General features: G+C 38.8%; 1 protein-coding gene across 1 annotated transcript in view; it reads left to right on the forward strand.

The window, feature by feature from the left end:
• Positions 1-3,684: 3,684 nt before the first annotated feature.
• Positions 3,685-16,185, forward strand: part of slc18a2 (solute carrier family 18 member 2) — an 18,517-nt gene continuing 6,016 nt past the window's right edge. The window contains exons 1-10 of the mRNA XM_088421386.1: positions 3,685-3,791; positions 3,870-4,050; positions 8,707-9,055; positions 11,603-11,661; positions 11,765-11,848; positions 13,809-13,901; positions 14,839-14,928; positions 15,022-15,065; positions 15,188-15,248; positions 15,405-15,500. Of these exons, the coding sequence (XP_088277512.1) occupies positions 3,918-4,050; positions 8,707-9,055; positions 11,603-11,661; positions 11,765-11,848; positions 13,809-13,901; positions 14,839-14,928; positions 15,022-15,065; positions 15,188-15,248; positions 15,405-15,500 (1,009 nt within the window). The 5' untranslated portion in view covers positions 3,685-3,791; positions 3,870-3,917. The remainder of the gene's footprint in view (positions 3,792-3,869; positions 4,051-8,706; positions 9,056-11,602; positions 11,662-11,764; positions 11,849-13,808; positions 13,902-14,838; positions 14,929-15,021; positions 15,066-15,187; positions 15,249-15,404; positions 15,501-16,185) is intronic.

The following is a 16,185-nucleotide window of genomic DNA, read 5'->3' on the forward strand; positions in this document are numbered from 1 at the left end:
GCCCTTTATTTTGAAGTTCCTCCGAGAAGTATGGTCGCAACAATGATCCTCTTGATAATTGACTTTTTTCCTCCAATGTAGTGTGATGTCATGCAATCGACCAACACTACCTTGCGGCTGACTGGTCATTGAGCAACCCTTATATTTTGAGCACCACAACTGTTGTGCTGTAAAATCTTTAGGAACAATTTCCTAAGGCTGTGTCTATCCAAGGAGTTCTCACAAAAAATTTACAACGTAATGGATGGTGCAACTTTGTTGAATTTGTAAGTTGAGGCTTTGACGATAAGTCGCCGTTGTCCAGATGTTTGTTCTTCCTCACCCATATTTATTGTGGAGAGTGGCCGTTTTCCATCACCTAAATAAAGAGCAGGAACCAGTTAACTTCTTGATTTAAAAAACAAAAAACAAAACTTTAGTAACGGATGACCCTATTTTGTATCTTGGATGTCACAGCTCTTTGTGATAAATTTGAGGTGGGTTTCGACCCACAAATAATATATTAACCTACAGCTCGAGATGACACTCGAGGACCTGATGAATCTCACCATGTGTTTGGATAACTTGATCTCGGTGACAGTCACTGATAGCTGCCTGTGGATTTTCTGAGTGTTTCTTCGACAATTATATGGACTCCTGGGATCAAGTCCTTTCTTCCTAGCATCATACATCTTCATACTCAAGATGGCAGCAGAGGAACCCATGCAGCTCGGCCGAGGATGACTTACCAACAGCAGAATGCAGAAGGCAAATGAGGTTATGACCTTGTGTGACTGCAGTCCTGATTGGTCAGCAAGTTCCCAACTATCTGACTCTTTCTACTTCGTATTTTCCTGACAGCAACTTTCCAAATGTTTGGTTGGCACCACAGACAAGAATCATGACCCTTTTGGCTACTAACAATATGAGAGCACAGTCGTCGCTGCATTCTGCAACTAATCACTGGTAAGTTTTTACAGTCCTTGTGAGTACTCCCAAAAGCATTCTGTATCATCTCAAAGTTTGAATTAATCTTAAGGGAAAGGATGTTTGTAGAGTTGTCTTCAAATCGAGCCGTCGCTGATGGAACGTCCACTTTCGGCGAGCACCTCCACACTTTCGGTGAATGGTTTATGATGTGAAGCCTTGTAATACATGGACTGAGAAGGACCATATGTAAAAGATGACTAGTTTTGAATAAGGAGCCCGTAACTATGTATATTAGGCTACGTCAAGTATTTAATCTTAAAGAAGCCTGCATAATAAGGTGTAGCAACTTTCTGGCATGGCTCCGTTCGAATGTCTATGCTTGTGGATATTTCTCATTTATTCAGGACCTGGATTCCAGGTCATTCTGATAACTAGGATGATGCATCAATTCGAAATCAATATTTAAGGAAGTATAATAATACAATGTATACGCAACATGTTGTATAACACCAACATGCATTGATATACAGTAAATTAACAGTACCTATTTTCTCTCCACAGAGGTTATTTTTTAGAAGCGTTTTTTTACCAGGAAGTTCGAGGACATTGTTGGTATGTTTGTTTGTTTGTTTTTTTGTTTATGTCGAATTTGCCGTTCTTTCCGTTAAAAATTCCCTTGCAGCATTTACTGATTAATACGTCCTTGGTTGTGCGTGTGCTGTGGAACCAATCCAAACTCACTGGTCGAGAGGTGGGTGTCACGCAAATCCACGCAAGGACGTGGAGAACATGCACACTCTAGAAAGGAAGGCCAGAGGCTGGATTTGGGACAGGTCTCAGAACTGCAGAGCATCTCGTAACCAGTCATCCACCTTGCCACCTCCAGTCTTTGTCATCCTTCATACGAATGAATAATTGGCGTATTCCAGATTCTTTATTTCCTATACAGAGCCTGTGATCACAGCATGTATGCATTTTTTTTGTCTGTTTTGTACTGTGCAATGATAATATCTAATGTAATCCAATCTAAACATGGCACTGTAGTATATCCATTTGAATGGAACCTAGAAACTGTAAAGTCTACAATGGGCGCCTGAGTTAGGAACTAGTTGCAGTGCTCTTCTTTGAACACACGATGGCAGTGTAGTAACAAGAAACACAAGCGCGAGCATTGAGTTGGTTATGAAGTCGAGCTGCCATATATTTTGTCTGGAGCCGAAAAAAATAAAACAATTTCGTGATTATAACAAATGATCGTGGCTGTGATTTCTTAGCATTGTAGCAGTCATAATGATGACTGCGTTGCTTGATTTATTCAATGTACAGCGGCTCACCTGTTGAGTTAGGTCATGTGACTTTCGAACGCTGAGCGTTGATTGTTTGTTGCTTGAGCCTTGAGCTGCTGCTGTCACTTTTGTTCGAAAGCAAATGGAAAAATGGCCTCCTCCAAATTGGATAAAAACAGCATTTTCTCCAAAACTTTTTTTTTAATACTCAGTTTAACCCTAGTCTAACACTTTTGTCATGTTAAAAGCTGATCTGGACTTAACTTAGTTTCTAGCCTTTTGTTGGCTAAAAGCTGATCTGATTTGGAAATGGAACTGAACAATAGCCTTTTTTTTTTATCATGCATCATATTTGCAGGTGGCAAGAGCGCCAATGGTTGTAAACAAACACATGTTATTTGACCAAGGCAGAGTCACGCGATAACAGCTAAATGGCTTGCTTGAAGTCTTAGGGAAAATTGGGAGCCACCATATACAGCATATTTTAACAGGTAAGTTGAAACTGATATATTTGGAATAAATGCAGCCATAGCTAACATGGTCATTAGGGAACTGATAATAATTTTAATGTGCTCTTTTTATGCTAAAATTGGATAGCACACTGGAGACAGTAGCCATAATGTTTTACGAAATTACATTCCTTTAATACATTCATTATATTCACTCAAACGTTTATCGACTCACAAATAAAATGCCATAAACTGACTCCAAAAAAAGCCTGAAAGTGTTGTCCAACTAGTTAGCTATTTAAATTTAGTATTTCTTGTATTCTTTTGACTCATTTTAATTAAATAAATGTGATGCTTTTTTCCCACAACACCCCGTCGCTGTCTACTTTTTTTTTCAATACCAAGTAAAGTGAAATGTAATATTTTTTTGTAATCTTTGACTCAATTAAATGTGATGGGGTTTTTTTCTCAAGGTACAGAACACCACGTCGATGTCGCCATCTTGTGGTCAGGATGAGAACTCCTATAAGGGACAACCGGGAAATCCAAAATAAAGTCGCGTCGTTTTCCTATTTGTGTCTCGTGCTCCATTCTGTTTTTGTTTCTGAGATCAAAACTGAAACCTAAACTGTTTTGAAACGTTTTTTTTCCTTATTCTTTCCAACCTTCAAACGAGTAGCAGTCTAAATTGCGGTGTGTCAATGTTTTCAATTCTAATAATTGTTTCCAAACGTTATATCTTGTTACCTATCAAGAGATACACGAGCACGCTTAACAGAGAAAAAGGAGGATAAAATAGCACAATTAATGGAATTCCCTGGCCAGGTCATTTAACCTGGTTTTCGTGCCATACAAAAATCAAAAAGTGTTTTCCAATCACTGCAAAAAAATGAAAAGAAAAGAAAAAAAGCGCACTCAAAATGTTGAGGATTTCCTAGTCGCTTGCTACGAGTTTGCTCTGTTTTGAGATTAATAACAGATCCAACAGTGTCATGATTATTATGGTGGTCTGTCTGCCTGTGTATCGTCGTGTCTAATAGGAACCATCACGTAGCATGTCGTATGACGTCAGCAGCTAGTAGAAAGACACAGCGCATCAGCGGCTGCACGCTCCTCCAAGGCTGCCGCTGACCTCTGCGCATCCCAGGTAAGATGGGACCCATCACCTTCGCTCTTTTTCGCTAGAGTGCTTTTTATGGCTTTTAACACTTGTTCCTCTGCACAGGACCACGTGTCACCCACTCGCCCGGCTAATTTCGACGGAATTAACACCATGGGGAGACTGGACGCCTTCCGACAATTTAATTTACTTAACTGGCTCAGAGAGGAAAGGCAATCGAGGAAACTTATTCTCTTCATTGTTTTTGTGGCTCTCTTGTTGGATAACATGCTGCTGACTGTGGTCGGTAGGTGTAAACGTTACACACACGCCTTACACTTTTTTTTTTTTACTGTAACATTGGGCGCAACAGGTGTCCGAACTCCTCCGGGGCTCGGCAAATCACCGATGCTTCCCATGGTTCGTTATCACACTTATCGTGCTTAATTAAGTCAACTGAAAGGTGCAAAGGTCAACAAAAAGGATATTTTATAAATAGGGGGTAAATCTGTTGCATATCATTTTCTTCAGTTCTTCTACATAAATCTTTATTATGACCACTGGGGAAATCATTGTCTTCTTCATTTACAATGATAATAATGCTTAGTTTTGATTTACTTCATGTTCAGTGCAATATACATTTGTGCGCCCATTTGCGCAAGTGTGTGAGTGCATATAAACACATTTGCTTGATGTGCCTGAAACACTTCTTTGGTTTTATGTGAATGTGCATTCTGAGGGCTAGTTAAATATTTTACATTCTGAGGAAAAATATTCCGCCTGAGTTCCTTGACGAAAAAAAATAAAAAGATCCCAGGGAAAAGGATTTGTTTTTGCCAAGTGACGTGTAATTGGGTAAAATAAGGATTGACATCTTTTTTTTTTTTTCAGGCACTTTGACACACTTTCTACTTAGACCAGGGGTATCAAACTCATTTTAGCTTGCGGAATTTATGGACGAAAATCTATTCCCAAGTGAGCTGGACCAATAAAATTAAAACAGCAACTTCAAATGTATTTGTATTTTTTTTATTACCATCCAAAATAGTAAAACATCACTATTAACCATATAACATTATCATCACAAATAATCATAGAACATTTAAAGTTTTTTTGTTTTGTTTTTTGATGGGGGGTGGCTAGGTGGGGCAGTGAATAGCACGTCTTCCTCACAGTTCAAAGGTGCAGATTCAAATCCACCTTGCTCCGGCCTTTCTGTGTGGAGTTTGCATGTTTTCCCTGTGCCCTTGTGGGTTCTCTCCGGGCGCTCCAGCTTCCTCCCACACTCCAAAAAAAACCAGGTGAACTGGACATACTAAATTGTCGTTTGGTGTGATTGGGTGCATGATTGGTTTTTCGTCTCTGTGTGCCCTGCGATTGGCTGGCAACCAGTTCAGGGTGTCCGCCCGCCTACTGCCCAAAGGCAGCTGAGATAGGCGCCAGCAAGCCTTGCGACCCTTGTGAGGATTGGCGGCTCTGGAGAATGGTTTATGTTAAAAAGGTTACAAATTTAGGCATACCTACTGTATACCATTTTTATAGACGATGATCCTATTTATAGTCGGCGCAACGAGTGGAAACGCATGAAAGGTTTTCTCTTTCCTAGGGGGTCTTTGCAAAAATTTTTTGAGAAGCACTGTGTCACATTGACCCAATTAGCGATTGGGTGAGGCCTTTGGGTTCTTTTTGATTCAGCGGTTTTTAGAGTGCCCCCTTTCTTCAGTAAATTTGTGTGAAATCACAGCAAAATGATTTTATAATCTAATCATATGGATATTAAAGAAATCTGCTGTGATCGGTCATACATTCAAATTTCATGAGGACATAATTGTGGCTTTTGTGGTCAGTATGTGTCATGTGGCTGTTGATTTGATCATGGCTCTAACAAGAAAGCACTTTGTCTGGGAAGGCAATATATATATATTTTTTTTTTATAGAGACTTTATGTGACTCTTGCTCCGAATGCACACATCCATTTTATCTTTTGATTTTCCAATATTGGCAGCCTCTGCCTGTGTCTTGTCAGTTCTTGTCGTGAGCAGTGCTGCATTACCTCCCCTTTCCCTGTTCCTCTAAATAAAGTTGCTTTTCCTGGCACTGGCGTGGCCTCGGGGGTCTGAGGGTGCTGAACTGAACATCCCTGCTTCGAGTCTGCTTGCAATTGCTTGTTGCATGTCATTTCTCATTTGCGTCTCGCCCTGCTTTCCTGTCAATAAAAAGCACAAGGCAACATGTGCGAAACTCCGGCGCAGTATGAATATGCTGCAAATGTCAGTTATGTAATAAAATGACTGGAATTTACTTTACAATGTAATGTTTTTATATTTTGTTCAACAGCTGCCTCACGCTTCTACTGTTCATTTATTAGTTATTATGTAGCTCTTTTGTATCAGTTCAAGTGTGAATTTTAAGACAAAAATTTGTGGTGAAGGTTGCTAGATGTGTGAGGAGCCTTAGTCCCGTTTGCTAATTGCCACTAGCCTCAAGTTGAAGTACTTGTTTCCTTCTGTATGATCATCATGGGGTCAATTAGTATTCTGAAGAAGGTCTGCATTGTAAAAATTGATCTTGTCACAGGTTTTCCACCACAGGGGGCATTTTGTTGGCTAATTGTGAGCAGCCTTCAGAAAAACTGGGATACTAAAATAATATATGCAAATAATCCTCTACATGAGCTATTTGGAACTTATTTAATCGCCAGTCAATCTAGTGACAAGTAGTTGGGCTAATACTTTAGCTGAGGGGGTATAAGCCCAAAGAACAGGCTTGATTTTGACGTGTGAAGTGTATTTACGCATACACAGCACCAGGTGGTGCAGTTGTGCTCTCATTGCCAAAGTCTGTGCAGAAATGATAACTTTTTAAATATCGGTCAACATTTTTTTTCTTAATCACAATAATGATTAATCTGGAAAACAACTAGCTCAATGTTTTATACCTTTTTCTTCAGGATAAAATGTTATATGTGATATTGACGCTCCTGTGTTAATATTCCAGATCAGTTTCCATGTATTATTTATTGATTTAATATTGTTTTTTTCCACATTTTTCTGATTTCAATATGTTTTTTTTTTCTTTAGGCACTTTGATGCTTTAAACCTGTTTTTTTAAACTAATCTTTAACCTGTATAAACCCTGTAAAAAGTAGTGAACATTTGTTGAAATCGATAATATTATTGTTATTATTATAGATAATGGTCGTATTTCAAGTTGCCGTGGCAAGTGGGGGATTTGCAAAATGTTTTCTCTTTCCTAATGGGATTTTTGCAGAAAATAATTGAGAAACACTATTTTAATGCTCGTCGCTATCTTGGATCACAGTTCAACAGTCCTTAATAGATCAAAGGACTCACCGTGACCCCTCCATTTTTGTTTGGTCCTGATGCTGTACCTGTCAAGTAAAGTTTGGATCCTGTAGCCTCTGCAACTTCAATTGGCGTTCAGTGGTTCAGATTTTGATTTGTGAAATAAATAACAAACTTGTTAGCATGTCCACCTCACATGCAGAGGTCATGGGTTGCATTCTGGCTTCAGCCTTCCTGTGTAGAGTTTGCATGATCTCCCCATGCCTGAGTGCATTTTTCTCCCACATTCCAAAAAACACTTGTGGTAGTTACTGTATATTCACCTCTCCAATTTGCTCTTGGGTGTGTTTGTGAGTGCGAATGGTTATATCTCTCTATGTGCCCTGTTATTGGCTGGCAACCAGTTAAGGGTGTGTCCTGCTACTGCCCAAAGTCAGTTGGGATAGGCACCAGCAAGTCTGCGACCCTTGTGAGGATATGCGGCTCTGAAAATGGATGGATGGATGTTTACATATAAGGATGGATGATGAATTGTTTCCACGTGCCCTCTGCAATGTGTGCACAGCCTCGCCATTCTTGTATGGTGCATTGAATTAGTATTTCTATTGAAGTTTGAGATGTCCTACTGTGTGAGTGGTCATTAAAAGCATCTCCAGTCAACTTCATGAGCTTCTCCACACGCACACACAGGTAACAACCAATCACTGCTCAGCTTACTAGCGTCACATGACCAAACCCAGAAAAGAAGTGAGCCATTGAAAAATGTTTTAAAAGGTATTATTTGTACATTAAAAATATTTACTTATTAAATTAATTTTACACAAAATAACTTTTTTCTTGAAAACAGAAGATGAAAATAGCAAAATAAGCCGAGTCTTGTATTTAACATATTATTAAAAAAGTAAAACACACTTATCCTAATACAAAATACAGTAATACTGTGTTAAAAGAAATTACCAGTACTATTTCATCAACTTGTTTTTTTGTTGTACAATCAACAACCGCTATTTGCGAGGACTTGGGACCGGTCCAGCCCAATAATTGCAAAAATCTAAATTATTCACAGCTAATGAAATACATTAGGACAAATTCATAACAGTTGAACCCTAGAAATTATCTTAAAACTCCAACATCCCCTTCCACACACACACCCACAAAATATTATAACATTTTGGAGATACATTTATCTAACTCTACATGCTATAAAACTTGGATTATTAACATTCGCAGAACATAACGTCATTGGAGTGCACAAGATTGCATCAGCTATAATGTTTCGTTTTTGCGAATCGGATCAACGATGTCGATCAGCTAATATGTTCACCTATTTCACATGAAATTCAGATCTGTGTAAAGTCTCATAAAAGCAAATTACCAATGTCCCCGCTGCCACTAATCCTTTGCTTATAAGTGTGAACTTCTTTATAGTGCATCTATGAAAGAACAGGCTTGAATAATGCTATCCGGGATAAATAATTATGCACATGAGGTATATACTGTAAAATCACTATTTTGCTCTTGTGAGGTTCAAACAAATCAGCCTTTTGGTTTGTTCAGATTGTAATGTGATTCAAAATAGTATCACGCCTAATGCAGCAGTCAGTGATCATGTCAAATTTGATCTCGTCAGTCACCTGATGCCTCTTTCTGCCCAACAGTGCCCATCATCCCCAGCTACCTGTACAACCTGGATGAATCAACGGACGTGGCGTCCAACGGCACCTCACCACAACAGCAAACTCCTCCGGGATCCTTCGATAGGATCGTTTCCTTGTACGACAACTCCGTGAGGTTGTCGGGCTCCAACGTCACGAGCAGGTGGACCGACGCGGTCACGCCGACGGCGGCCGCCGCAACTGCGGTTGCGCCGTCGCCGCGCAACTCTTCAGACTGTCCGCGCTCGACCAGCAAGCTGATCAACGAGAATGTCAAAGTGGGGATGCTTTTTGCCTCCAAGGCCACCATACAGCTGCTGACCAACCCCTTCATAGGACCACTCACCAACAGGTATGGTTTTTGTAGTATCCATTTAGTCATGGTGTAGCGCAGGGGTCGGCAACCTGCGGCTCCGGAGCTGCATTTGGCTCTTTCATCCTTATGTTGTGGCTCTCCGTAGTTTGGGAAAATAAATAATGCTTGATTCAGATAGACTACATGGATGGCGTAGCAAGCGACGCATTTGGATTGCGGTCAACGTTTGCGTGAATGTGTGATATGGCGACATCTATAGGACGTGTTTGGTGCGACAGGACACGAAATGTGACGCGAAACAGCCAATCAGCTTTGGGAATGTAAAAACAGGAAATGGAAATATAGCACACCATTTTCAAAGTAAGCTATAACCAAACTTTAAGAACTAAAGTGCTTGAGGAATTTTTAACACAAAATAAACATCGGATTAATGCCCCTTGCATGTGAGCAAGAATGGACTCAAATGTTAGGGTGAGTCTGCTTGTTCTTTTTGTGAAACCTAGAAGGTAACAACCTTGGTTAATAACATGAACACAACCAAGAACTAAATGACATACAGGAAATACAGCGCAGACTTCCAGATTAAAAGCAGGTATTTCAAAATAAGAGAAAACAGGTGAGCAAACAATTCAAACTAGCGCGCTTGAAAAATTCTTAACACAGAATAAATATTATCTCAGGGATGCCTGTTTGTGAACACGAATCGTTTCAGACCTTGGTTCGGTCTGCTTGCTTCTTTCAATTAAAATAATGTGGTACAATTTTGGTTAACAAGAGCTGCTGTAAGCACCCGTCTGCTTGCTTTCTCCCACTCGCCCCATTACCATAATTAGCGTAAGATTAAATGCCTGGACTCTAATGCCTGGATTTTTAATCTTATTTCTGGAAATCAACAACGAAAAAAGGCAAACTAGTTGGCAGTAAATATTCATGAAGTTTTGTTTTTGTGTTAGGCTAAAACACTGCTTGGGATTAGTGAAAATTTACAAAGTACATATTACATGAATAACTATGCTGATTGTTACATTTACATTTTGATACATTATAGCAATGGAAGAGCAAATTGGAAAAAGACAAGAGAAAAATGGAAAAATGGCAGCTGTAAGATAAAGCACACAATTGAGAATGACAAGGGTTCTCTCAGTACTTTTTGATTTGAAAAGCTGCCAAAGTCAATAAAAAGAGACATTTATGGTACAGTATTATCAAATGCTATGTCCCGTAAATACAATAAGCAGATGTAGTGCTATTGTAACAGGCGCATGAAAATGCTCAATATGTTGCTTCTGTTGTTTCATATCATGCAAACTACAAATTTCCTTTTTCTCGGTCAAACAGAGCAGAATTCCTGCTCATTTGCATAAGTGGCTAAAGCATGTGCTTGTTTTCACACACGGATAGCTACACGATGGCTCATGAATGGAGGAGTAATGATACAACTTTATGAAGAGCTAATTCACATTTTTATAAGTATATTTTGAGAATGGGCAAACATATGGCTCTTCTAACACCATACGCATTCCTCAGAGCGAGATTCACGTCATATTGTGTCTTTCTGAGTGCGCTAGCTTTTATTGGCATGCTCCTCCAAGGTGGTATTTAGTGTCTCAGCTGCACTCTCAGAAAGGGTGTCAGTGAGAGCACGATTAGCTGCGCTTAGTCACCTTCCCTCCTGACGAAGGACAACACAAGGCAAGTCAGGCAAACCGTTTACGGGCCATGAATATGAAAGGCTTTGTTTTCAAATAAGACATCATAATGTATGATCATTCTCATAGAAGAAAAAAATTGAGATGACACCATTACATGGCTCACTTTTTTTTTTTTTTTTTGCTGAGCAGTTTTGTAAATCATTGATTTAATTGAGGTTTTTTTTTCAATTTAACTCCAAGATCTGAAGGTTTTTTTTTTTTAATCATTAAAGAATAGTAATATGAGATTATTAACAACCATCATTAATATGGTTAATGTTCAATGCATTAACGGCCTTTTTTCTTCCCGACTGTGAAATGCCCGACTCGATTTGAATGCACCGTACATCTCGTCCTCATGTTGGCAGCTAGCGGAGACTTCTGCTGTATTTCATAGCATTTCTAAATGTGCTTAATCAGCAATTGAATGTGATTTTTTTTAATAGCGGTGTGTTGATGTTGCTCACAATAATTTGGGATAAAGGAATTGGGAGGATGAGTCAAGTTAATGAAACATCTCTCCGTGGCGAAAATTCAAAATAAAAGCATGTATTGCGCATTTATTTTGAAATTCTCCTGTGCAATTGCATAGGTGGCGTGTTACATTATGTTGTTGTGGTTGTTGTCTCGGTGTGCATCAAATACAGTAAATATAAATGTAGGTTTATAAAATTGAAAAAAATATTAAATTTACATACCTGTATTACTCAAGGGGTCATTTCAGGCCGAGTTAACGATATCCTCCTATGCATTTTTCTCGCTATTATGTAGATCATCGTTTGTACTAGACAAAGACTCAAACATGCTATAAACATCACATAATTATTATTCATAATAGTAGTAATAAAACAAACATCTGTTTTGAAATGATATCCTCTTGTTTTGACCCTAGGATTGGATACCAGCTCCCCATATTCATTGGCTTCTGTATCATGTTCATCTCTACAATTAGTAAGTTCCACTGCATACATACTTTCTTTATTCATGAAAGAAAATAAAAATGCATGCTTGACATGTCTTTGCCCGTATTTATTTTATTCTTATTGTTGTGAAGTGTTCGCCTTCTCATCGAGCTACGCTCTGCTGTTTCTGGCCAGATCACTTCAAGGTGTGGGCTCCTCCTGCTCATCTGTTGCCGGTAAGAACTAATCATTTATCCAATGGTATCCCATCATGCGTTCATGACCAAAAAACCATATCTTGTAGCCTAATCCTTGGTCTAATTCAGAGAGGTCCAAACTTTTTTCTGAGGGCCACATTCAGAAAAATGGACGGATGCAAGGGCCACTTCAGTTTTGTTGTTGTTGTTTTTTAACAGCTCGTGCACGCAAAATCAATCAGTCATTTGCATATTGTAAAAAAATGAACATAGCCCTATTTTGGACATCACTGTTCTAAATTGAAGACGTGTATATTATAGAAATAAAATGATATGATCCCTTGTTCTACCATTTATAGAGCCTTGTTGACTGTCCAATATCATTTGTAAACATCAATACAGTAATCAATTGTTTTTTGCGGTTAATGGTGACCAAACCCCCAAATATAGACAACTTACTTAAATCTTAAATTATTAAACCTTACACAGTAACTGTACTGTTATGCCTTCTGATTTCCATGTCTTGGCTGTACGTAGTCGGGCTGATGGTGAGCTGCAGTTGCCCTATGAGCAGGTGCTCGAATGTCTAAGTAGAGTGAAGCAAGTAGCTGACCAAACATGATTAAAATTCAGAGTTTACACTTGAAATTCAAATGTATTACAAAAGGCAAGAGGATCCCAAAGCTGGTGTGTGATTGACTCAGAGAACGTCCTCCACAATGGCAAAAAAAAAAAAAAAAGTAGTACTGCTCACAAGTGACTGGCCAGGCAATCTGTCAATTAGCTCACGAGGCACTCCTACAAGATGCAGGCACCAGTGAAGAGTGGATTTCAGCTTCTGAGCGGGAGTGGGTTATAATAACTCCTGCCCCAAAGGTCAATTGTTGTGCCGTGAGACAATCACGTGTCTTGTCGGAATGCATGCGTCTTGTAGGACTTCCCCTTGAGTTAATTGACAGATAGCCTGGCCAGTCAGTTGAGAACAGTACTCCTTTTTTTTTTTTTTTTTGTCGTCATTATGGAGGATGTTCTCTGAGTCAATCAAATGTTGAAAGAGAATGCAGGGAGGAAGGAAAGCTTTGGGATCTTCTTCCCTTTTGTTGGAAATTGGAATTTCAAGTGTAAACTCTGACGTTCGAGCGCGCACACAGAAGACAATTGTGGCTGTCGGAATAATTGGAAATGTAGTGATTATACATTTGCTACAATCAATATAACAGCTTGCAATGAAGAAATGCTTTTCTGTGAGAAGGTTGTCGTGAGAAGGAATCCTGTCTCGTACTTTGCCATGGGAAGGCCAGCTCAAACCAGCCTGGTCAAGCTCAAACCGCAGACAGGTGTCACTTTACTTTTGATTTTACAAAATATCTTGTAGATTGTTTTGCTACACTGAATGTTTTGTCACACGTATATTAATTTTCCACTTACATACATGGACAAACACACTGGGTTCCCGCCACGCTTTTTCTGCCCCTAGCCGCACTTTTGCCCTTTTAGGGCTAGAACCTTCAAGGGACCTCTGAATCAAATAAAAAGAGAGGGTTCGGAGAGACTTCTCCAGAGCGCATCAGAATCATATACGTGCAGTCCTTCTCCGTTCTCCTCATGCATGAGTAGGTAAACGAACACCATTTCTCCTTCATTGTGTATAGTTTCTCACAAATGTCTCATAGGTGAACCTCACAACGGCCCCCCGTGATCCCAATTTTGGACAGTCAAGACATGAAAAAGAGAAGGGATAACATACTGCAGTTACTGTATAAGGTTTAATTTTTAAAGATTTAAGTAAATATGTGTACTCCAGTAGTTTGACGTCCCAGGATTGTCCGTGGCGTGTGCGTTTACAGTTAACTTGTACGTCTGGCATGCTGGGAATCTTCACAGCACGTCTATCTGCAATATGAAAAAAAAAATCCGTGATGTACTGAAGGCGCGATAGGTGAGAAGCAAAGTAGCGAGGGGTTACTGTACAGCATAATGTGTGTGCTTGTATTTTCAGGGATGGGAATGCTGGCAACTGTGTACACGGATGATGAGGAGAGAGGACATGCGATAGGGATTGCCCTTGGGGGCCTGGCAATGGGCGTTTTAGGTAGGCAAAAGATTGGAAAGTCATGACACTATATCAACAAAAGTATTGGGACACTTGGCCATTACATCAACAGAAGTTGAGAGCAGAATAAAATATTAAGCTTCTCATTTCCTCTGTGAATTTTGTCCCATTCGGTTTTAATAAGCCACCTAACAACAGAAATAGTAGTGATGGAGAAATGAAGTTTCATGGAGCACTTGTGATTGTATTGGTTTAAAGATACAATAAAACGTGAATACAGTTCTAGTGTACTGTGATCAACTTTAAACTAAGAGCATCATCTAGAGCAGTGGTTCTTAAATGGGGGTAAGGGTATCCCTGGAGGTCCTTTAAAAGTAATGATTGAATTCATTAAATGTTTTAGAAAAATATAGATTCATTAAAAAAAAATTATGCTCAGTAGGTTATTCAATTTAATTTATTTAAAAAACACAGATTCTCCCCTATACTAGAAAGGTTCGACCCACTTGTCACGTGCAGTCTCTCGTTACCTGTCAAGTTAATGATTTATTTTTGTGAACAGATCTCTGCTGTAATCCAAAAGAAGACATATTATGCTTCATATTTTTCAGTGGACAAATATTTATTTATAATTATTTCTTTTTGAGAAGAGGTCGGACACTTTATGTTGATTGTTTTTTGTGGACAAACATTTATCAATACTTAAGTTTATTTGTTTTTTTTTTGATAACAGATTTCTCCTCTGACCGAAAAAGGACACTTTATGTTAATTATTTTAGTGTTTACCAATACAAATGACGTTTGAAAGGGTCGAAAGTTTAACAAATAAGACACTGATGGCATGTTCACAAAAAAAAGCTTCATGAAGCTTCAATTCCCCATCACTAAGAATTAGTATTCTGTTAATGTCCATAAAACATTTAAAGTGGCTAAGTTTGTCATCCATTCCACTAACAACCCAATTTGTCCTTCACAGTCGGACCTCCATTTGGTAGTGTCATGTATGAGTTTGTTGGAAAGACCGCTCCATTCCTCGTTCTGGCTTTTCTGGCATTGTTTGATGGAGGTACACACTAGTGACTATATCTCACAACAAGAACGAGAATGATTTCTCTCACTGATGAATTCTAATTTTAATATCTCATCAAATGTTTAACAGCTTTGCAGCTTTTTATACTTCAGCCCACCAAAGTAGAACCAGAGGTGAGGAGACTGAATTAATACTCAGGAAATTCCATTTTTATTAAAGTTTCCAATAAGAAATGGAAAAAACACTTATGTTAAATCAAACACGGTAAAAATGATTGTTTCTTTGTTTTGAACAGAGTCAGAAGGGGACACCACTGTTGACCCTAATGAGAGATCCATACATTGTCATTGCAGCTGGTAAGAACATGAAACCAGGACATTAAACAAGCACATTGAATGTAATGTCATGAGATGTTTTCAGAGTACTGATAAAAATGTGCATTTGGTCAATTAGAATTGCTTGCTGTCATTTTTGTCAATGTGAAGAACCTCTGCAATAATTATTCTTCACAGGCGCTATTTGTTTTGGGAACATGGCAATCGCCATGCTGGAGCCAACGCTGCCAATCTGGATGATGGAGACCATGTGTGCCAGGAAATGGCAGCTAGGTATTTACCTATTTGTTTTTTAGACATTTTAATCCAACACATCCTTTGTTTAGTTTACCTGTGCTCAAACTGAGAATAATTATTCCAAGTTTTCCAAGCGTCTAGATTAATAAACTCTTTTGGAATTTCATTAGATTTTTTGGGGGGGATTTTGAGAATATTTTATAACATTATCTTGTTCAATGCCAGCCCAGTTAAAATGCATTTTTTACCTGTATTGTATATATTATAGCTGTCAATGGCAGTCAAAATGAATGGATAGAATGCTGCCCCAACACAACAATAACATGCTTGTTTGCATTTACGAGTGGAGAGTGCCCCCTGGTGGCGAGTGAATAGCAGAAAATCAACACTTTGATAGCATCGTCTTTGTTAACCAGGCGATTGCCCTCTGGTGGCTAGTAAAAAAAAATGCTGATAAACTGCATTGGATCATTCAAGATTCAAGAGTTTAATTGTCAGATGCATTGTAACACTACACGATGAAATTCTTATTCTGTTCACTTCCTGGAACAGACTTACATTCCACACAATAGACATAATAATAAAGTAGGTAATAACAAAAACAAAACAGTAATAGGGCAATATTCTAATTTGTGAAACAAGTATTCTGGTACTATCTGGACAAAGCATTTGAGGAATACTGTGCAACATTATAAGAACTACACTACATTTTTCCCTCAGC

Source organism: Hippichthys cyanospilos, chromosome 8, assembly GCF_059441005.1.
Source record: "Hippichthys cyanospilos isolate Australia breed blue-spotted pipefish chromosome 8, RoL_Hcya_1.0, whole genome shotgun sequence".
NCBI classification, from domain to species: Eukaryota; Metazoa; Chordata; class Actinopteri; order Syngnathiformes; family Syngnathidae; genus Hippichthys; species Hippichthys cyanospilos.